The 19,114-nt window shown below is 45.7% G+C and overlaps 1 protein-coding gene across 1 annotated transcript in view; it reads right to left on the reverse strand.

The window, feature by feature from the left end:
* Positions 1-19,114, reverse strand: part of PAPPA (pappalysin 1) — a 242,666-nt gene that overhangs the window by 131,021 nt on the left and 92,531 nt on the right. The window contains exon 8 of the mRNA XM_066256394.1: positions 2,708-2,836. Coding sequence (XP_066112491.1) covers positions 2,708-2,836 — 129 coding nt within the window. The remainder of the gene's footprint in view (positions 1-2,707; positions 2,837-19,114) is intronic.

The following is a 19,114-nucleotide window of genomic DNA, read 5'->3' on the forward strand; positions in this document are numbered from 1 at the left end:
AGCTTTATCTCCTATGCTTGAGGAGCCAAACTCCTGGCAATCCGTTGGTTTGCACCTTAATGCAACACTTAAAATTTGTTCCATTATCTCCTCAATATTGAAAACTTCACAATTCAGCTTTGAACTCACCGTTGCAGGACTTCCGTGGCATGAAAATATATCCCTGAGATACACCACTTCAGCAAGCCACTTGAAACCGTACGAGTGATCATTACTGGCCTTTTCCGTGTCAACATGTGTTGAAGAATGTCGTTCCTTATTTCAAAAACTCGAATCTGTACCTTTCTGGAATCGGTGCACTTCAACGGGTATGCTCGTGTGGGGAGCAAAATCTTGTTCACACCGCCATCTTTTTTTGCACAGCAAGTTGAAAAGAGGTGATTTACTGTTCCTCGTCTGGTCATATGCACTACGTTCACTATTCCCTTCAAAGCCATCATAGGCAGGTGCTGGTCAGTAACTGATGCAGGTGTGGAAGGGTATTTTTGCGTAAATTCTTGACTTGGGTAACTGTGTCAATCTTGCTTTGCACCTAACTGGTACTTCCATCCAAATGCAGGTTTCCAGGGTCCACTGCGTACTATCAAATCATCAGGGTCAAGTGAAATGGCTCTGCCCCCCCAGCAACACTGAAAGAAACAGTCACCCATTCTCTTTCATACGCGGGCTACACCTGTGAGCCGATTCATGTGCTGCACATCAGTGGTGTCACTCAACTGTGAACTAAATTTTCTTTAGGGCACCCTTCCCCCTATTGAAATAGTCATCGCAATTCCATGTTGCACAGATATTATGTGACATCCAACAGTGCCATTTAATGAAAAAATTTAGCCAATTGCTTGTTTTGCCATCTCCACACATAATGTTTATCATTAAATGTGCCAACAGTTTAAAAAGTCTCAGTAGCACTGTGACTTGCAACTATGTGAGCAATAAACACCATCTTAGCAATAAGGAACTTAACTGTGAATGATTTTTGGTCTCTTCTTCACTTCTAGGAACAAACCTAGTTGATTTTGTTCCAGAAAACATTTCTGTGCATGTTCTGGTGGCAAAAAACCCTCAAAGGTTTACTTTTTAAAAACAGTGCAAAAGTCTGGATGGCTTCTTGCCCCTATTTTGTGGTTGCAAAACATCTTGCCTTGTGGACAAGGGGAAAGACGGACTGACAATCCAATGAAACACACTTTTTAGACATCTAGCTCTATATCTTCTTTTTCTTTCTCTCTCTCTCCTTTCCTTTTTTCCTTCCTTCCTTCCTTCCTTCCTTCCTTCCTTCCTTCCTTCCTTCCTTCCTTCCTTCCTTCCTTCCTTCCTCCCTCCCTCCCTCCCCTTCTCTTCCCTTCCCTTCCCTCCCTCCCTCTTTCCTTCTTTCCTTTTTTTAAGTGAGAGGAGAAGGGGTAGAGAGACAGACTCCAGCATGCACCCTGACCTGGATCCATCTGGCAAACCCTGTCTGGGGCCAATGCTCAGACCAACTGAGCTATCCTCAGTGCCTGGGGCAGATGCTCAAATCAATTGAGCCACTGGCAGAGGAAGAGAAAGTGAAGGGGGAGAAGGAATGGAATGAAGAGAAGCAGATTGTCACTTCTTATGTGTGCCCTGACCAGGGATCGAACCTGGGATGTCCACATGCTGGGCCAACACTGAGCCAACTGGCCAGTGCCTTTATATAATATTTTCTAATCACACTTTTCCTTTTTGGCTCCTTATGTGAAATCTTTACACTTTCTAATTTTCCTCCCCATACTGTGCCCAAACATTCACATTCAACATTCACTCAGGAGTACTGTTAACTACATAACTACTTATGGTGTCAACATCATGGTGACTTAGAATATCTTGGCCTTTTTCATAGCTTTTGACTCATTTGGTAAATTATTAATATAACGTGATACAACAGAATAATAGTTAAATAACACCATTTTAACAGATGTCACTGGTAGCCAGCAAAGCATCTAGATGCCCTGTGGCCTGATAACTGAACGTGGGCTGGGACTGAAAAGCCCGCATGACCCCTGCGGCACACGTACGTCCACTGAGAACAAGAGCATGCCGGTTGTCACTGCGTCATGGTGGCTCTGTCAAAACTGTACATTGGCTCAGTGGTAGAGTGTCGGCCTGGCGTGCAGAAGTCCTGGGTTCGATCCCCGGCCAGGGCACACAGGAGAAGCGCCCATCTGCTTCTCCACCCCTCCCCCCCTCCTTCCTCTCTGTCTCTCTCTTCCCTTCCTGCAGCCGAGGCTCTACTGGAGCAAAGATGGCCCGGGCGCTGGGGATGGCTCTTCGGCCTCTGCCCCAGGCGCTAGAGTGGCTCTGGTCGCGGCAGAGCGATGCCCCGGAGGGGCAGAGCGTCGCCCCCTGGTGGGTGTGCTGGGTGGATCCCGGTCGGGCGCATGCGGGAGTCTGTCTGACTGTCTCTCCCCGTTTCCGGCTTCAGAAAAATACAGAAAAAAACAAAACAAAACAAAAAAAACCCTGTACATTTCATGCTTGAGAACTGTTTGTGTTCAAAAGCTTATCATTGTTGCTCTTCTGAGGGTAGCACACCACTTGCAGACACACTGGTAGACTCCTGGGGACTGCTGGCCACGCACAGCTCACACAGCGAGGAGCCTCCCGTAAGCACTTCTGCTCTGCACCCTGACCATCTCTTGGCCTAATTAAGACCTAACCTCTGCCCCTTTCTTTCGTTAGATCTACTTACTTCTGGACGACGCCGTCGCCACAGTACCCACTCCCGTGGGTATATACGGCAGCTGGCGACAGCTCACTCTCCTCACCTCCGGAAATGGTGATGACCCGGTACTGGTACACGCTGCCAAGGTTCAGGTCCCTGGAAAACGTCAAGAAGATTGTTAGCTACGCAGACACAATGCGGAGGGGGGGGGGGCAGACAGCATGGATCCCCTTGAGTGCATTCTATCAGTCTCGCTTATTTTTGAAATCACACGCACATTCAGTTACCCAGTAACTTTTTTATTGTCTACTGCGGGTAAAGAGCTCTTCTACTCACAATGGATTACACTAAAACGCACAGCAATGAAAACGAGCATCTGTCAACAGATGATCATGAGTATCACTAGATACTTTCTATTGTTAACTTTTACAATAACCCTGCTGGGTAAGTATCAGATGGTACGTGGTACGTGGCCTGTAATGAAGACGTGAAAGACTGCTGTCCAGGAAAAATGAATAGGATAAGCAAAGGCACAGAGGTGGGTAAATACCGTACCAGGTTCTGTAGGCATTGTCTGATCTTTTCCCATTGTTTAGAGACCCGAGGCAGAAACCCCATTACACGCAAGCAAACCCCCTCCTCACACTGCACACCCACTGATTCTCCCCCCTCCCCCACCATGTGTCTCACTCTCTACCAAAGTAATAATAATAATAAGGATAGCAGCATTCATTAAGTGAATGTCAGGCCCCGGGGCTAAGCACTTCCCATGTATTTTCTCATTTGAGAATCAACCACCTTACACGTGTGCTAGTAGTGTACTTTCAGCTTTACTTTACAGATGGTGAATCCGAGGCATAGAGAGGCTAGGCAATCTGCTTACAGTCACAGGCTACTAAATGACACCCCGTGTTCTGTCTCGCTAATCCCCAGCGTCAGTCTGTTTAAACAACCTCACCCCTTGCACGAAGGGATGCTGTCGAGGAGCTGCCACCCCAGCCACTGGTCCCTGCCAGCTTCCCAAGTGGCCTCCAGTGCCCCTCTCCTCTGCTCTCCAGACCTCCCGGCTCACGGCCTTGTTCCCACTTCCTCACACTCAGCCTTCCACCACATCGCCTTCCTCCCATAGGCAGCCCCTGCCGGCGGCCTGCTCGGCCTCAGCCTGCCATCAGAAGAACCTGGCTGCTGCCAATCATCCTCCCAGGCACGCACGGATAGAGATTTATGTCAGCCCCCCATGAACACATCACTGTCCCCATTTCCTTTCCTACCTCTTTCAAAGAAAGGTGTTAGTCCTTCCTCTCATTTCCCTCTGCATCCACCATTGAGTTAATAATAATAATAATAATAATAAAGTGCCAAGGGAAAAAAAATCAAGAACATAAAATGATAAAAAAAGAATTCCTATCAGATTCCAGAGTTGGGGGGGATTTCATAAACTAAAGGATGATGTCAAAACTCTCGAGTTCTGCTGTTTCAGCTGTTGTTCGGGCTGGGCTATTTGGATAAAGTCAGCGAGATAACAGGTATAGGGGCAATGGACAATGTCTCCAGACTCTCAACCCAACAATGATGAGCTGGAGTTCACGAGCACTGGAGGACTCGGGTTAGGAACATCACCTTCCTGCAAATGTTGGGCTTACTACCCAAACGAGAGTTTGTGTTAGCAGTACTGGAGCAGTCATCCTGGGGGTAGACCAGAAGTCCCCGGGGATTCCCTCAGTGCTCTGTCAGTGTAAATGAAGTAGGAGGAATGCATAAAAATCTTGAACAGTCTGATCTGTGGTGGTGCTGTGGATAAGGCATTGACCTGGAATGCTGAGGTGGCCAGTTCGAATCCCCAGGCTTGCCCAGTTGAGGCACAAACGAGAAGCAACTACTATGTGTTGATGCTTTCTGCTCCCTACCCACTCCTTAGGAGGTGTTTCCAGCTTAACAATAACCCACCACCTTCAGACCAACTTGGAGGTGTTTCCATAGTGGAGTGGTTATCACGTTCGCCCAACAAGCAAAAGGTCGCAGGTTTGAAACCAGGCAGAAACAACCTGTAAGTTTTTAAAGGAAGTTCTGAATTTGTTTTATCTGAATCTCTTCATATATCCACCAAGTCTAAAAAGCTGCCTGACCAGCTGGTGGCACAGTAGATAGAGCATTGAACTGGGATGCGGGGGACCCAGGTTCGAAACCCCGAGGTTGCCAGCTTGAGTGCGGGCTCATCTGGTTCGAACAAGGTTCACCAGCTTGAACCAAGGTCGCTGGCTTAAGCAAGGGGTCACTCGGTCTGCTGTAGCTCCCCAGTCAAGGCACATATGAGAAAGCAATCAATGAACAACTAAGGTGCTGCAACAAAGAGTTGATGCTTCTCATCTTTCTCCCTTCCTGCTTGTCTGTCCCTATCTGTCCCTCTCTCTGTCTAGGTCACACACAAAAATAAATATCTCAAATTACTGTATGGATGAATGTATAAATAATCACTGTCTTGTAAGCCTCTGGAATGCAAATTTGTTGATATAAGTATACACTTTTTTTTTAAATTTTAGTTTATTCAATAGTTTACCCATCTCTAGATTCATGAATATATACTTTTTTCTGAAGCTGCTTTTAAAACTGGAATGGCGTAGTGGGAGAAAGATTGTTTTTCTCAGGGGACACACAAGAGCACAAGAAAAAGATGACATGCATTCTATAGCACATTCATTTCACTCTAAAGCATGGAGGCATGTCTTATATGAAACAAATATAACCATGCTATGGCATGAAATAAATTTCCTTTAGGCTACACCCTGGGCCCCCAGGGCCATGCTGTCACTCTCTGAAGGCAAATGGAACACTTCTGTGCAAACGTGTGAGTGTGAAAAGTACTTCTCTACACTGTTTTTCATTTTGTGGTTGGTGTCACACATGATTTATGGCCAATAATGTTTAAGGTCCTGTGATAATATTTGTGAACGCTTCCCTCCTCCCTCTTCCCTCCTTCCTCCCCTCTTCCTCCTCCTCCTTCTCAACAAACACAACTTTGAGGCGGGCAAATGCGTGTTTCTATCTGACTGCATCACTTGCTCCTCAGAAGTCACAGGCAGGTGGTTCACTGCCCAGAGCCCATTTCACATTACACAGACCCGACCTCACAGCTTTTTCTAGATTAAATATGAAAACATATGTGAAGCACATAGGCACCCACCCTATAATAAAGAGCTAAGAAATACTAACCCCTTACTGCCAATTATTGACATTCTCACTCACTGGAGTGACACTGTACACTTTCTTCACTAGAAGGAATGGGGTAGCAGTTAACTGAATATAGCCTGGATTAGGTAAACCCAGGGAGATGGGGCCACCATCTGTCATGTTTGAGAGCCTGATGGGAAGTCTCTCCCTCTTCCTTTGGCTAGAACGCCCTCCGTGCCTGCCTGCAGCTTGCCTTCTCTCCAGGTGACTATTTCGACTTCTGAAAATTCTGGGTCCCAGGTTGTCTTATCTCTGGGGCAAAAATCTGTCTCCCAATATAACTTCCATCCACTGTCCTCCTTCTTCCTCACGAGCCTCACGTGGCACACATATGACTGGTAGAGAAACCTTGTTAAACTCTCCCCTCCCCAGGGTGTCTGCACGGCTGGTGCATCTCCCAGGAGCCCACAGTTGTGATCCCAAGTTTCCAGAAGCCAAGGTCACTCCCTTCCTAAAAAGGTAGGGAAGGGGTCACAGGGTACCACTGTCATTAAAAAAACATGATGTCTTCCCACCGAAGAATCCTCGCAATAAAATGACATTTTTCTCCAAGTTACAGTCAAAGTTAATGCTGGACAAGAGCTCTTTTCTCCGGAACCTAGGCAGAACTGAATTCTCGCGGAACCAGCGAGTGGCTTCTGAAGGCTGTGCTGGCGGTTAGGACCCACTTCACAGTTGGTTTAAAAGTAGGACATTTATTTCAAGGTGTTCCTTTCAGCGGCTCCTGAAGCCATCGGGAATGCCTGACACTGTCCCTCTGCCGCCTTCCCTCCGTGCCTCCCACATCCAGGCAGACCCGAGGCCCTGTCCATTCTCCCCACCGCAAGCTCCACGTCCCCTCCCCCCGCCCCCGCCTCCTGGTGCCTCCCACGCCTCCACCTCGGACTGGTCCTCCGGCCTCCGCATCTCCCATTTCCCAGGCTGGCCGCTACCCCCAGAACACCTTCCATTCCAAACCACTCTCCAGCCCCAAGTCTTCTCATTCCGCGCAGGGAGGAGCAAGCTGGGAAACCCTCTGCTTGTATCTATTTTGTTTGCAACCCACGTTTTACCACTCCCTCTGTAGCACGACTGGTTCCTTCCATCACTTGTCTTTCCTGGAAGCTCTGGACGCCGTTTTAAGTTAAAAAGGCAAAGCTAACCTCCAGTAGTCTCAGCGTCCCTTCTTAACAGGGCTTCTCAGGTTAATTTCATGTTTCTAGCCAATCGCGTTCAGGTGCAGTGTTTACGTGGGATGAGACTGTTAGGCTTTTGAAGGGTTGGTGGGTTTTGCAAAGTTAGTTTGCGCATCTTTTGTATGACTTTTTTTTTAAAAAAAATACTGTTCACATGTAGCTATCATTCTTTCACAAATATCTCAAATGACGTATTTGTCTTAGGTTTGCACTTAAGGCAATTAGAAACAAAACTAGTGGCATTCTTCGCTGGTATGATTTTTTCCTTATTCCTCCTCAGAAATGTCATATGGATGGTAATGTGTATCAAGGTGGGGTACGACCTTACAGGAAAAGTTAGTTACAGATTATAAACTCTTAAGAATATTAACAAGGCACTCAATGGCTTAGCTTCTGGCAAAAATTCATGTCATGTCAAGGGTCGGTGCATCGTTAATGTGGTAGGTCAATGAACACCCATCGGAAATCTCTAAGCAAGTCGCCTCACTTCTTTGGCTCTGTTTTTCTGCCTTTCAGTTAGAATACCCGACCCTTGACCCAGGCCAGTGTGATGATAAAAGGAGACATATGAAGGTACAACAGGAGACGAGGGAAAGAGAGCCTCATTGCACTTGGTTTCTTCCAGGAAACCCCGTCTGAGCCTCGTGCGGACACCCTACCGGCGGCGTATGGTGGTCCTGCTTCCATATCATAGCGTTCGCTTATCACACTCTGTCTCCCCCAATCGTCTGGATCACTGAACTGTGCTGTATGTCACTGCAGCTCCTCCTTGTGCACTAATGAGAGCGATTGTACTTTCCACTGGTTGACTATCACATGCCAGCATTATGTATTTCCTACGAATAATCTCACTTAATCCAATGACAGCCCCTTGAGTTATTATTATCCTCACCCTTTTCAGATGAAGAAAAGCTAAAGCTTAGGAAACTGAGGCTCCTGCCCAGAGTCACACTGTGTTTGTCATGGGGTAGGGACTTGAGTCAAGTCTATTTAACTTCATCCCAAGCCAGTGCTTTCTGGAGGTGGAAGCTGTTATAAACTGAAAAGAATACAGCAGAATAGAGGCTGAAAGAGCTAGTTGTGAATCAAGTACAGTCCGCATTCTAAGGCTGGTTAGAAAGATCTAGAAATCAGGAGAAACACGCATGCTCTTAAATGCTACCACGAGCCACTTTCTCTCTCTGACCATACATTTCTTTTTTCATCAAGGAAATGAGAATCTGGGAAGGACGTGATGACCAGCTAGCTCTGCAGTCCACAGTTCTACTTTAATGAGAAAAGCACGGTTGTGCCCTTCTCTTACCAGCCTCTCCACAGGCTAGGAGCTGCCTCAGCAAAGAGAACTCTGCCCTCACAATGGGTGCAGTCCAGGACCTACCGCCCAGGTTGTCTAAACTGGGAGGCAGGGTGTGGGGGACCACTTAGGATGCCTCTGGCTCACAATAGCCCAAGTATTCCAGTTCTGCTTTGGGCTAAGTATCAGAGGGTAATGCCTGGGCACTCCCATGCCTGCTTCCAGCTGGGAATGGGAAGAGAAGGAAACAGTCTCCTTCAACCCTGAGGGCTCTATACATAACATTATTGTTGTTTTCATTAGAAAGTATATCCATTATATAGAAGGTATAGAGAACACTGTAAGAAATGTCCTTTGGACCTGCAACTCAACTGTGTCAAATGATAACATTTGGCTATAGTTCCTTTATATCTTTTACTTTTGATGTAAAGGAAATTAAATACATTGTTTGGTATATTTGTTTTCAAACCACTTGCATGCCCTTCCTGAGTCCCATTTCCCTTCCTCCTTCCCTTCCCTTCCCTTTTTTATACTTTTTGTACAGATACATTGTTTCACATATTTTAAATGTGTTAATACTGTATCATTATGTAGCTGGCTTTTATTTTTTTGCCTAGCCTTGTTTTTGAGACATGTAATTGATCCATGTAGATCTACCTCATTAGTCACTGACATAAGTACTTTACTCCATGAATATACCACACTTTGACCATTCTTTTCTTGATGTACACCTAGGGTTGTTTACATTATTATTACTATCATTACTATTTAATAATTTGGGTTATTTTTCCAATTATGTTACTTGAAATGTCTGTCTTCATGGTCCTTTGTACAGAGCAAGAGTTGTCTGAAGGAAATATATCTAAAGTGGCATGGCCAGGCTGAAGGGAACAGTATCTTCAAGTTCATTAGATATTGCCAAATTCTTTTCCAAAATGGTTGTACTAATGAACATGCTTCCCAACCGACTTCCCATTGTTCTAGGTCCTTGCCAGTACTTGATTCTGCCAAACATTTCATTTTTTGCCAATTTGATTAGTATTAAGTGATATTTATTCTAGTTTTATTTTGCCTTTCCCTGATTATTAATAAGACTAGCTATTATTTCATGTGTTAGTGATCAACATAGGTTTCTAGCTATGGTCACTGTTTGTTCAATCACTTTTGCCTATTATAAATTGGGTTCTTTCTCTTATTGATATAAAAATCCTTTGGAATTACAGGTACTGCAAAATACCATTGCCAACTCTGTTACTCTTATTTGTTTCTTTGTTTCTTTGTTTATGATGCTTTGTTGAATAGTACTTTTAATCATTTCCTTCATGGTTTGTGCTTTTCATGTCTTGTTGAATAAACATTACTCAAGGTCATAAAATAGCTTCCACTATTTCCTTTGAATAGTTTTAAAGTTTCTATTTTCACATGTATGGCTTTAATCACATGTGATGTAGTTTTTAAAATTATGTGTGGGAATGATGGTCTTCCCCCCAAATATGGATGAACCATTTGTCCAGCGTTATGTCCATAGTAATTAATTCTTCCACTATCTAATTGTAATAACTCCCTTGCCATATGTCACTCAGTTTGTTTCTGGCTTAACTTGTTTCATCTGTCTACTTATTTTCTGTCACCGTATCCCTGGCAGTCTGCTTTTATCTCCGTAGTTTTACAAAAGCCCTGGTTTATGCTGCAAACCTATGCTACAGAGACCTCTTTGCTCTTTTATATGAATTTTAAGTTTCATTTTTAAAAATGCCCATTGAGATTGTGATTTCAACTTCATTGACTTTATAGATGTATTTGAAGAGAGATCTTTGTCACACTGCATACTCCCATTTATACACAGAGTTTTTAAAAAATTTATTTAGGTCATCTTTTATGGTTTCAGTAAAGTTTTAAAGCTTTCTTCATAAAACATGCGATGATTTTTTTATTAGGAGTATATTCCTAACTCTCAGCATTTTATAGATGCCAGTGCTATTGTAAATGGTAGCTTTAATCTATCCATTTATCCATCCACACACAGACACACATGCATGCATATCTATATTAATACTACCATATTTTGGGGTGGGTAAAAATAATTGAGTTTTATAAACTGATATTCTATTTATAAGTCCTCGTAGACTATTTTATTAGTTCTAATAATTTGTTGATTCTTATTAATGTTTCTATATAGTCTCTTACAGATGAGAATAATGATAATTTGTTTCTTTACAATTCTCAGATTATATTTTGGTTTATATTTCTTGTCCACTTCATTGTCAAAACGTATAACTCTCCTTTTATACAAACTACTCCAAAAAAATGTGAGTTTCGGTGCTTATCCGGCCACTTCTCAATTCCAACTTATTTTTTGTCCCTGGTAACATGTTTTCTGGTCTCAGTCATACATTTTAAAGGAAGCTAGTTACATCATTTATATCTCATCTAGAATTTCTAGATAGATGTTTGTATTGGAAATATTTTTAGATTAGTTAGTCCACCAAATTGTACATTCTATTTTTAATATAATCTTGAAAGGTAGAAATCATTCACATTGTTCAACTGAGATTCAGTGTAGTTCAATCATCTACCCCAGGTCAGGGAGATAATAGTTACATAAAGCATAATTTAAACCATGCTTTCACTCTAGAACCCTTGACCTTCCCAGGACACTGAGCTGACTCCTTGGATAAGCACACACTAGTGAGCAATGCATTAATAGCCAATTAAATACAGAACACTAAAACTATTTGAAGAGAAGGCAAGCTCTCCTTCATAGTACCAAAGACTTTTTGGAAGCTTATTCCAACTAAATTATATTTTACTTCATATGTAGAATTTTAGAGAAAAATAGCTTCAATTCTAACATATCTTTAGGATGAGTGCTGACTTTTTTCTTCAATGGCTTTATTATTGACGGTCCATTATCGTAATTGCTTTATTATTATTTTTCTAACCATAAAGGTCACCCATACCTGTTTTAACAACTTAAGAGTACTATATGAAATAATTTAAAACAAAGCAAAATCACTGAAAATTCTATCACCTTGTGGTAGCTACCAAGAACATTCTGATCACCATTCATTCATGACCCTTTTATGTATAAATACACACATATGTACTTTTTCATGAATTCAAGATCACAAATCTGTTAATATAACTTCATTTTTAGAGTTCATTAAAAAAGAGAGAATAGATGAATTAAATCCAGCTAGTTGAGCTTTATGCTAGCTAATTATATATTTTTTTTTTTTTATTTTTTATTTTTTATTTTTTTCATTTTTCTGAAGCTGGAAACAGGGAGAGACAGTCAGACAGACTCCCGCATGCGCCCGACCGGGATCCACCCGGCACGCCCACCAGGGGCGACGCTCTGCCCACCAGGGGGCGATGCTCTGCCCATCCTGGGCGTCGCCATGTTGTGACCAGAGCCACTCTAGCGCCTGAGGCAGAGGCCACAGAGCCATCCCCAGCGCCCGGGCCATCTTTGCTCCAATGGAGCCTCGGCTGCGGGAGGGGAGGAGAGAGACAGAGAGGAAAGCGCGGCGGAGGGGTGGAGAAGCAAATGGGCGCTTCTCCTGTGTGCCCTGGCCGGGAATTGAACCCGGGTCCTCCGCACGCTAGGCCGACGCTCTACCGCTGAGCCAACCGGCCAGGGCTATGCTAGCTAATTATATTTATGGCTTTGACCATGTCTTCAAATACACATATAGCACTTCATTTGTTCATCCATTCATTCATGCAAATAGTATTCACAGGGTTGTTCCCAGCTTTGCTTATGTTTCCGGGATTCAAAGATCAATCAAATACGGTCCTACCTTTAGGACGCTCAAAGGCTTGTGGGGAAGAAAAATACATGAAAATGGATGGCTCTGGCACAGTCTGAAAAGTGTAGGCGCTGTGGGAGCACAGGACCTACATCTGACCCAGGCTGAGGGGACACTCTGAGAAGTGGCTTGACCAGAGCGAGATGAGGAGAAGCCAGGGCAGGAGGAGGAGGACGGGCTTTCTCTGCAAGGGCGTGATCGTGTTTGTTTCGTGAAAGACCATTTTGGTGGCAGTGTAGATAACTGGCTTAGGGGGAAGAATGGAAACGAAGACCAGATACACCTCAAAGGATGAAAGATGCAGGACTGCATTGAGTACCTGCCATGTTTTGGCACGAGGCCAGGTGTTTTCATATTTGATTTTATGTAAAGAGAAAGGTGTTTTCATATTTGATTTTCTGTAAAGAGAACTAAAACAATAAAATATTTTCCCCCACTGAGCGAATTGATTTCTTGACATTCATACATTAAGGTTACACATATTCAGTCTTTCCTACCTGTGAGACCGATATACCCAATTCTGATTTCATCCGCGTTATCACCCTGAGTTCTTTATTTCCCCCTCTCTATTCATGTGGGGCTTAAAAAAAATTTTTTTTTTTTATCTGCCCTGAATTCCTAAGAGAACACTTCACTTCTGTTTTAGGCTGAGAGGCTTTCTGATCTTAGTTTTCATTGAGGGAGGGTGGCTGTTAAGGATTTGGGATAGAGCGCATAGTAAGCCCTTTGGGAGGGATTTCTGGAAAGGCAGTCTGACGTCAGTAGGGATATTCCCTGGAACACCTGTCAAGAAAAGATATTTATGATCGTTCTGTTAACTTTGGTTGTGACTGTGCTGATATATATGGAGGTACATATGGAGTTTCTGGTAAGAGGCATCCCAGACATGAAAAAGATACCTTCATCGGCCTCAAACAGCTCAATCAAACGGCAAACAGGAAGACAAGTCAACTTGTACAGCATGGGTGTAATACAGGGTAGAGTTTGAACACCACCAATGGAGAAGAAGACCAGAGAGATATCAGAAGGCTGAGAAAGGCTTCGGGAGACTTCTGGCTCCTGGACTGGGTGGACTCCTTCTGCAGGCGTCTTTAGCACCCCGTATTTCATTACACAACTCAGCACACGCTGTTGCAATTCCATGCTGAGGGCCTGACCTTCCCTGATGTATGTTAAGTGTTTCGAGGACAGAGAACGTGTAAGCCTTTCTTCACTATCTATCTGTGCCTAGCACGGTGCCTGTCAGCCACAGAACAGGTTTCCAGCAACATCTGTTACATGAATTAAAGTTAGGGACAGTGCACAGGGGGAAGTGTCGAAAGATATAAATTCTGATATGGTGTCCTGAGCAGTAGAAACAGTACAAAACAGGACACAGGTAAACCTTTTTAGATGAAGCAAATTCACCGGGACTGAACTTCAGGGTGAGCCAAAGGCAGTGCTCAAGTTTTCCTAGAATGGTCAGTTTAGGAGTGCACACACGTGGCAGAAGGCTCTGAGGCAAGACGCTGGGTCACCTAGGGATGGAGAGTCCCTGTTGTGAAAGCAAGGACGGGACACAATGACTTCCCAAAGCCTTCTGCCCCGCCTCGAGTGGCATATGTCAGAATTAGATGTGCTCATAGAAGCTGAGATACTGAACCCGCACCCATGTCTTTAGACAGCCTGGCATGCCTCCATTGCCATGGACCCCTCCATCCCGGCCCTGCCACCCAGTAGACAGCAGCCCTTTCTACTTCAAGTGCCCTCATAGTGAAGCAGAGCTCTGATGCTGAGACCCCACTGCCAAGAAAGGATCTTTGGGGAAATGGATTGTTGTCTTGCAGTATCCATCCGCTTATTGCTTCTGATCACCACTGTGAGCAACAACCCATGGTCTGAGTGGAACAAATGAAGAATGAGAGGACAGGGGTCTGAGAATCCCCTGGGCATTGGGACCCTTCCCAACGGGAGCAGGGCCCACCCCTGTCACACAGGTAACACAAAATGCACTCTCTGCACACTGGCACCACTGTCCTCATTCTGCTTAAGGCTCAGGCAGGAGCAAATGTATACATGCAACTGATTAATTCCAGCAGCCTTTGATAGAGTTGTCCAAAGATCTGCCCTGGTACCAATTTAAAACACAGTAGCAAATTTAATGAAACTAACAGTTTGCAGCCAAGGCCTTTGTTATTTTGTTTTAATCATCTTTTACCACCCATTGAAGTGATTTTCTACTTTCTTGTTGCAATGAAATAAAAGACAAGGGAAAGAATGGAGGGACAATGTGGAAATTATAAAAGACCCGGAGCTTCAAATCCCGGGATAAGGTAACAGCCGTCCTGAGACTTAACTGCGTTGTTGGAGTCAGGCGGAGACTGGAAGGAAAGACCAGTTTGGGGGAAACGCCACACCTGGATAGCATTAAGGAAAGGGGAGCGGAAAAGATCTACAAGGGACCCTTGTTTTTCCTGAACGCAACCAAAGGCGATGTGTGACAGCTTCCCCAAACACCCCTGCTGGTGACGGACAGGTCTCTTGATTACGGAGCAGGGGCTTGTGACAAGCTGACCGGTCGCCGAGGCCTCTGGGAGCCCAAACACCAGATACCATTGGAGGTAAACAAGGCGTGCGGCACAGTGTGAAAATCGAGGCCAAGAGGGGGCCAGCGAGTGGAGCCCAGGGACCCAAGTGACAGCTGGTGATTGAGCGGCACTAACTGAACACAGTTGTCGAGACCAGGGGCCGGTGGGGAAAGCAATCTCCTTTCTCCTCCCTGTGGCCTCTCTGGGTGGCCGGCAATTTTATTACTGGCAGAGGGCGAGCCCAACAGCATTTTCGAGTTTGGCACCACATCTAAAACCACTCGGGGGCTGGGCTTCTCTTTCTCCCCCCCCCACCCCGACCCTGCCCCCAGCCCGCCCCACGATGCCTTGGGTTCGGGGAAAGCCGGCCCGCACAGAGCAAACTCCATTTCCCCTCGAATTTTGAAACCCATGTGCACTCGGGGAAAATGTAATCCTTATGTTTCTGATTCATTTACACTTAACTCATCAAAACGCTATTTTGTAAGAGCTATTTGATGTCTGCGAAGCCTTCTGAGCTCTTTTGTAAGCCTTGCTTCTTAGAAGCAGGAAGTCACGTTTCTGACGAGAGGGAGAACTTGAACCTAAAAGGTTGAGTTTGTTTTGAAACGAGGGCTCTTGGAGGGTCACGTGGATCCCAAGCTTAGCCAAATGTGTTCTCTCATTTCCTATACCACCACCCCCCCTCACAGGCACCAGCTGCCATGACGTTACTGATGTCAGCTCTCTATGATTTCACTCTGAGCTTCCAACAGAGACTTCCCCCATGATCAGAGAGAGCCGAACTCACATTTGAGCCCCAAGGTCTGGCCAAACTCCAGCATTTGGTTTTGTGGGGGAAGGAGCCCCTGGAAGGGGAATCAGGACCCCTAGGTTAAATTCCCTATTCTGCCGTTAAAGAGCTGTGTGACTCTGAGGAAGTGGCCTCCCCTCTCTGGGCTCAATTCTTTCATTTGTCAAGTACTCAAGCACACCGAATACTTGACAAGTGAAAGTGTTTCAATGCTCCTCCCAGGTCTGAGAGTTTTTCAGTCTCATTTCTACAAAGCAGGGGCCTCGAGCACCTCATAATTGCCGCTGCTTAAAGATTCGGGAGATTGAGTTCAAAACAAGGAGCTAAGCTCAATAAGGAAACCCCAAAATGTAGAAACAGAGCTAGATGGATTCAGATATCCCTTCTCCCAAGTTTCTCATTATGGGATGGATACTAGAGCACGGGGAAGGGGAATAAATCGCCCCAAGTCATACAGAGAATTACTGGCAAAGTCCAGCTTTGCTGTATTTTTGACTAACATCCCTTGGGTGGAAGTTTCCCAACTTTTCAGTTTATAGGATAGTGAATCTGGGGCAAAAAGAAAGAAAGAAAAAAGGAACAAAAACCTCCTCCTTCCCACTCTGACGACAAGAATGTTGAAAAGCAGCATGAGCAGGGAAGGGAGGGCTGGCATTTCTACGCGAGGCACGGTGAGCTGATGTCTGGCTTGTGTTAAAGCCCATGAGCGAATGATTAATCCTGGGTAGAAAACAAAGCCCGTACCTTGTAACGATATAGGTATTAGTGCTACAGAAGATTAACCCCACAATCCCCCCACCCGACCCCCAGGGACCTTTGCGGAACATTGGACTTCATTTGAGAATCGGAGGATGATGACAACAGGTGGTCTGACAGGTCCTGTCTGCCCACCCCCATGCACACACCCGCATGCTCACGCTCATCCTTGTGCATACACACATGCACCCATTCTCAAGCTCCCCTCAATTGCTCCCTCTGCTCTGTGGAGGGAAGAAATACTGTGGTTTAAAGTGAGCCACAGTTGTGTGCCAGTCAGACTCACAGGCTAGCCATCGGGAGGCACTTCTGCACTCACCTTCCGCCTCTCATCCCAACCCAAGCATGCCCCTACCTCCACGTTCTCTATTTCCGGGATGCCAGTAACATAAGTGTCTTCCACGACCCACTCACCTGCCCGCTCCTCCGGTCAGGCGCCCAGTATTTCCAACCCATCAGTCTTTCTCAGCCTCAAACTTCCCTCCCTTTCCATTCGCACCCTAGACCAGCGATTGTTTCTTACTTAAGCTTTGGCAACATTGTCTTACTTCCCTTACCTTGTACGACCTGTGCCTCATCCCTAAATCCTCCCAAAGAAACATACATAGACAAAGAGCTGCCCTGAAACCAAATCCAATCAGAACCCTCTCTTACCTAAAGATATTCAGTGGCTTTCCAACATCCTCCGTCTCAAGTCCAGACCCCTCAGCCTGGTCCCCTGGACCGTCATTACTGGCCTCTTCTCAACCTCTTCGGTCTCCTTGCTTGAACTCCCCTCTTCACGGTTTACCCCTCAGCCACCAAGAGCCAGCAGACCCATCTTCCCGCCCTGGCTGCAGCCCCTGGCCTTAGCTTAGATGCCACCTTTTCCTGGGGGTTCTCACCGACTCTCTAAGATGAGTGAGGAGCTCCTAGCCTGTGCGCTTCTCTTACTGTAATGCCCTTCTCCCTGTTCAAGTACTATTTGTTTATGTGTCTACTTCTCATTAATTAGACGAAGCTCCTACAGGGCCGGGACCCCCCTTGTTGCCTGGGTTACTTATCTTCACTGCCTAGCACAGGGCCTGTTACAAAGATAGTGTTAAATAAACGCCTCGTGAATGAATGAAAACTGACTTACATCATCTGTCCTAATCCCTTCGCTTTAAGGATAATAAACCAGAGCCCCAAGGAGGAGAATGGACCATGCTGAATGTAAGATTCCCTTTTGTCCTTTTGATTCTCCATTAACTAATCCATCTTAGGAGTTAAAAGAAGAGCCTCGAATACACCAGATATCATCTGTATCATTCTGACTGCTTAATCGATCTGCCCCAGGGTTTCCTTACTCATGCAGCGCCTGCACACATATATTTACCTCCATTTCTTAGCCGTCCCCTTGATGCCTGGCCTTGGACAAGAGCCCGAGGATAACGTGGCAAATACTACCTAGTCCCCGCATCTGATCAAATGCCACTGAACAGGAAACACACAGCCCTACCTTCCGAAGCTGTCACAGAGGGAGAGCTTGGAGAAGGCAGGCCCAGCCGGGAGGAGCTCTGAGAGGCTCGGTGTGCACAGCATTGCTGTAGCGGTGGCCGGTCTCTGAGCTTACCGTCCGGACTTACTGCCAATGTGACATGGAACCTGCTCCCTGTACCCGTACAGAATTAGGCGCACTCAGTGATTTGGACAGAATGTCAGCACTGGAGATGTCCTTCCAAGTCAGCTACCTGTGCCTTCGTGTTCCAGGAGGGGACTCGGGCTCACAGTTGGAGCATCCGAGAGCAAGGACGCAGCCACATTTCAGATCAGCCCTGGAATGCAGGTCTCTCCTGGTCCAGGGCCAGCACTCCGGTGGGTTTCCTCCTCACCCTCTTCAGTTCAGCTGCAGAGATTCACGTGCCATTTATCTTTCACTTCTTCTAATCCAACACTGAACTGTAGCCACTCCGCTTAGAGTTGAAGGGGAAATGGTCTCCTGTGTGTGTCTGTGCGTGTCTGCGTGTTTGCTTTTCACACATACTCTCCAGCCTGGCCCTGGCCAGGAACGAGCCCAACGAAAACCAAAGAATAGAAAGAATCATAAACATCCAGATCTTTATAGTTCCCCAGACTGCATCATGTTCTTGCAAGTCTATTATCTCGTTAGTTTTGTCAGGACACTCCTAGTGGGACTGTCCGGACAGAAATCATCCCTCACTTTTTCCAGGGGAAGAAGCTGCGGCTCAAACCATTGGAGGAACCGGGTGAGGGTCCCCCAGCAAGGCAGTCCTGTGCTGGCTTGGGAATCAGATCTCCTCATTCAGAATTCAGCCTCTTTAAAGGAGATGCCTGAGGCTTCTGTTTTATAAAAACACAACGCAAACCCACTAAGCCCCGCCCCAAGCAGTCTCATCATCTCCGGGCGCAGGCTACACGGACTCTGTCCACTCGTGCCAGTGCCCGACGTGAGAGAAACTCCTCCGTCCTTCCCACACCTCTAATTACTCTGACGTCTGTTATTTTCCTGCTCTTTCCTATTCATTTGTTTTCTTACAAATCGGGAACTGGAGCTACACAACCAAGTCCAGTCCAACCTACCGAGCCCCCCGCCCCCAGGGCGAACAGCAAAAGAGCAACGATATTGGTGACATCGGGACACCACTGAACCCGATTTCACTAACACAGTGTTGGCCAGAGAAACTCTTGGAAAACCCTCTAATCAAACACTGAACTAAAAACTGTTCCTCCATTGCAGGAAATAACATTGCCCTCATTCCAAATTCTCAAACCAGAAATGGGAGTCACTGGACAGCTCTCCCTTAAAACCCCTGCAGCTAATCCATTG

The sequence above is a fragment of the Saccopteryx bilineata genome, chromosome 2 (genome assembly GCF_036850765.1).
Source record: "Saccopteryx bilineata isolate mSacBil1 chromosome 2, mSacBil1_pri_phased_curated, whole genome shotgun sequence".
Taxonomy (NCBI): Eukaryota; Metazoa; Chordata; class Mammalia; order Chiroptera; family Emballonuridae; genus Saccopteryx; species Saccopteryx bilineata.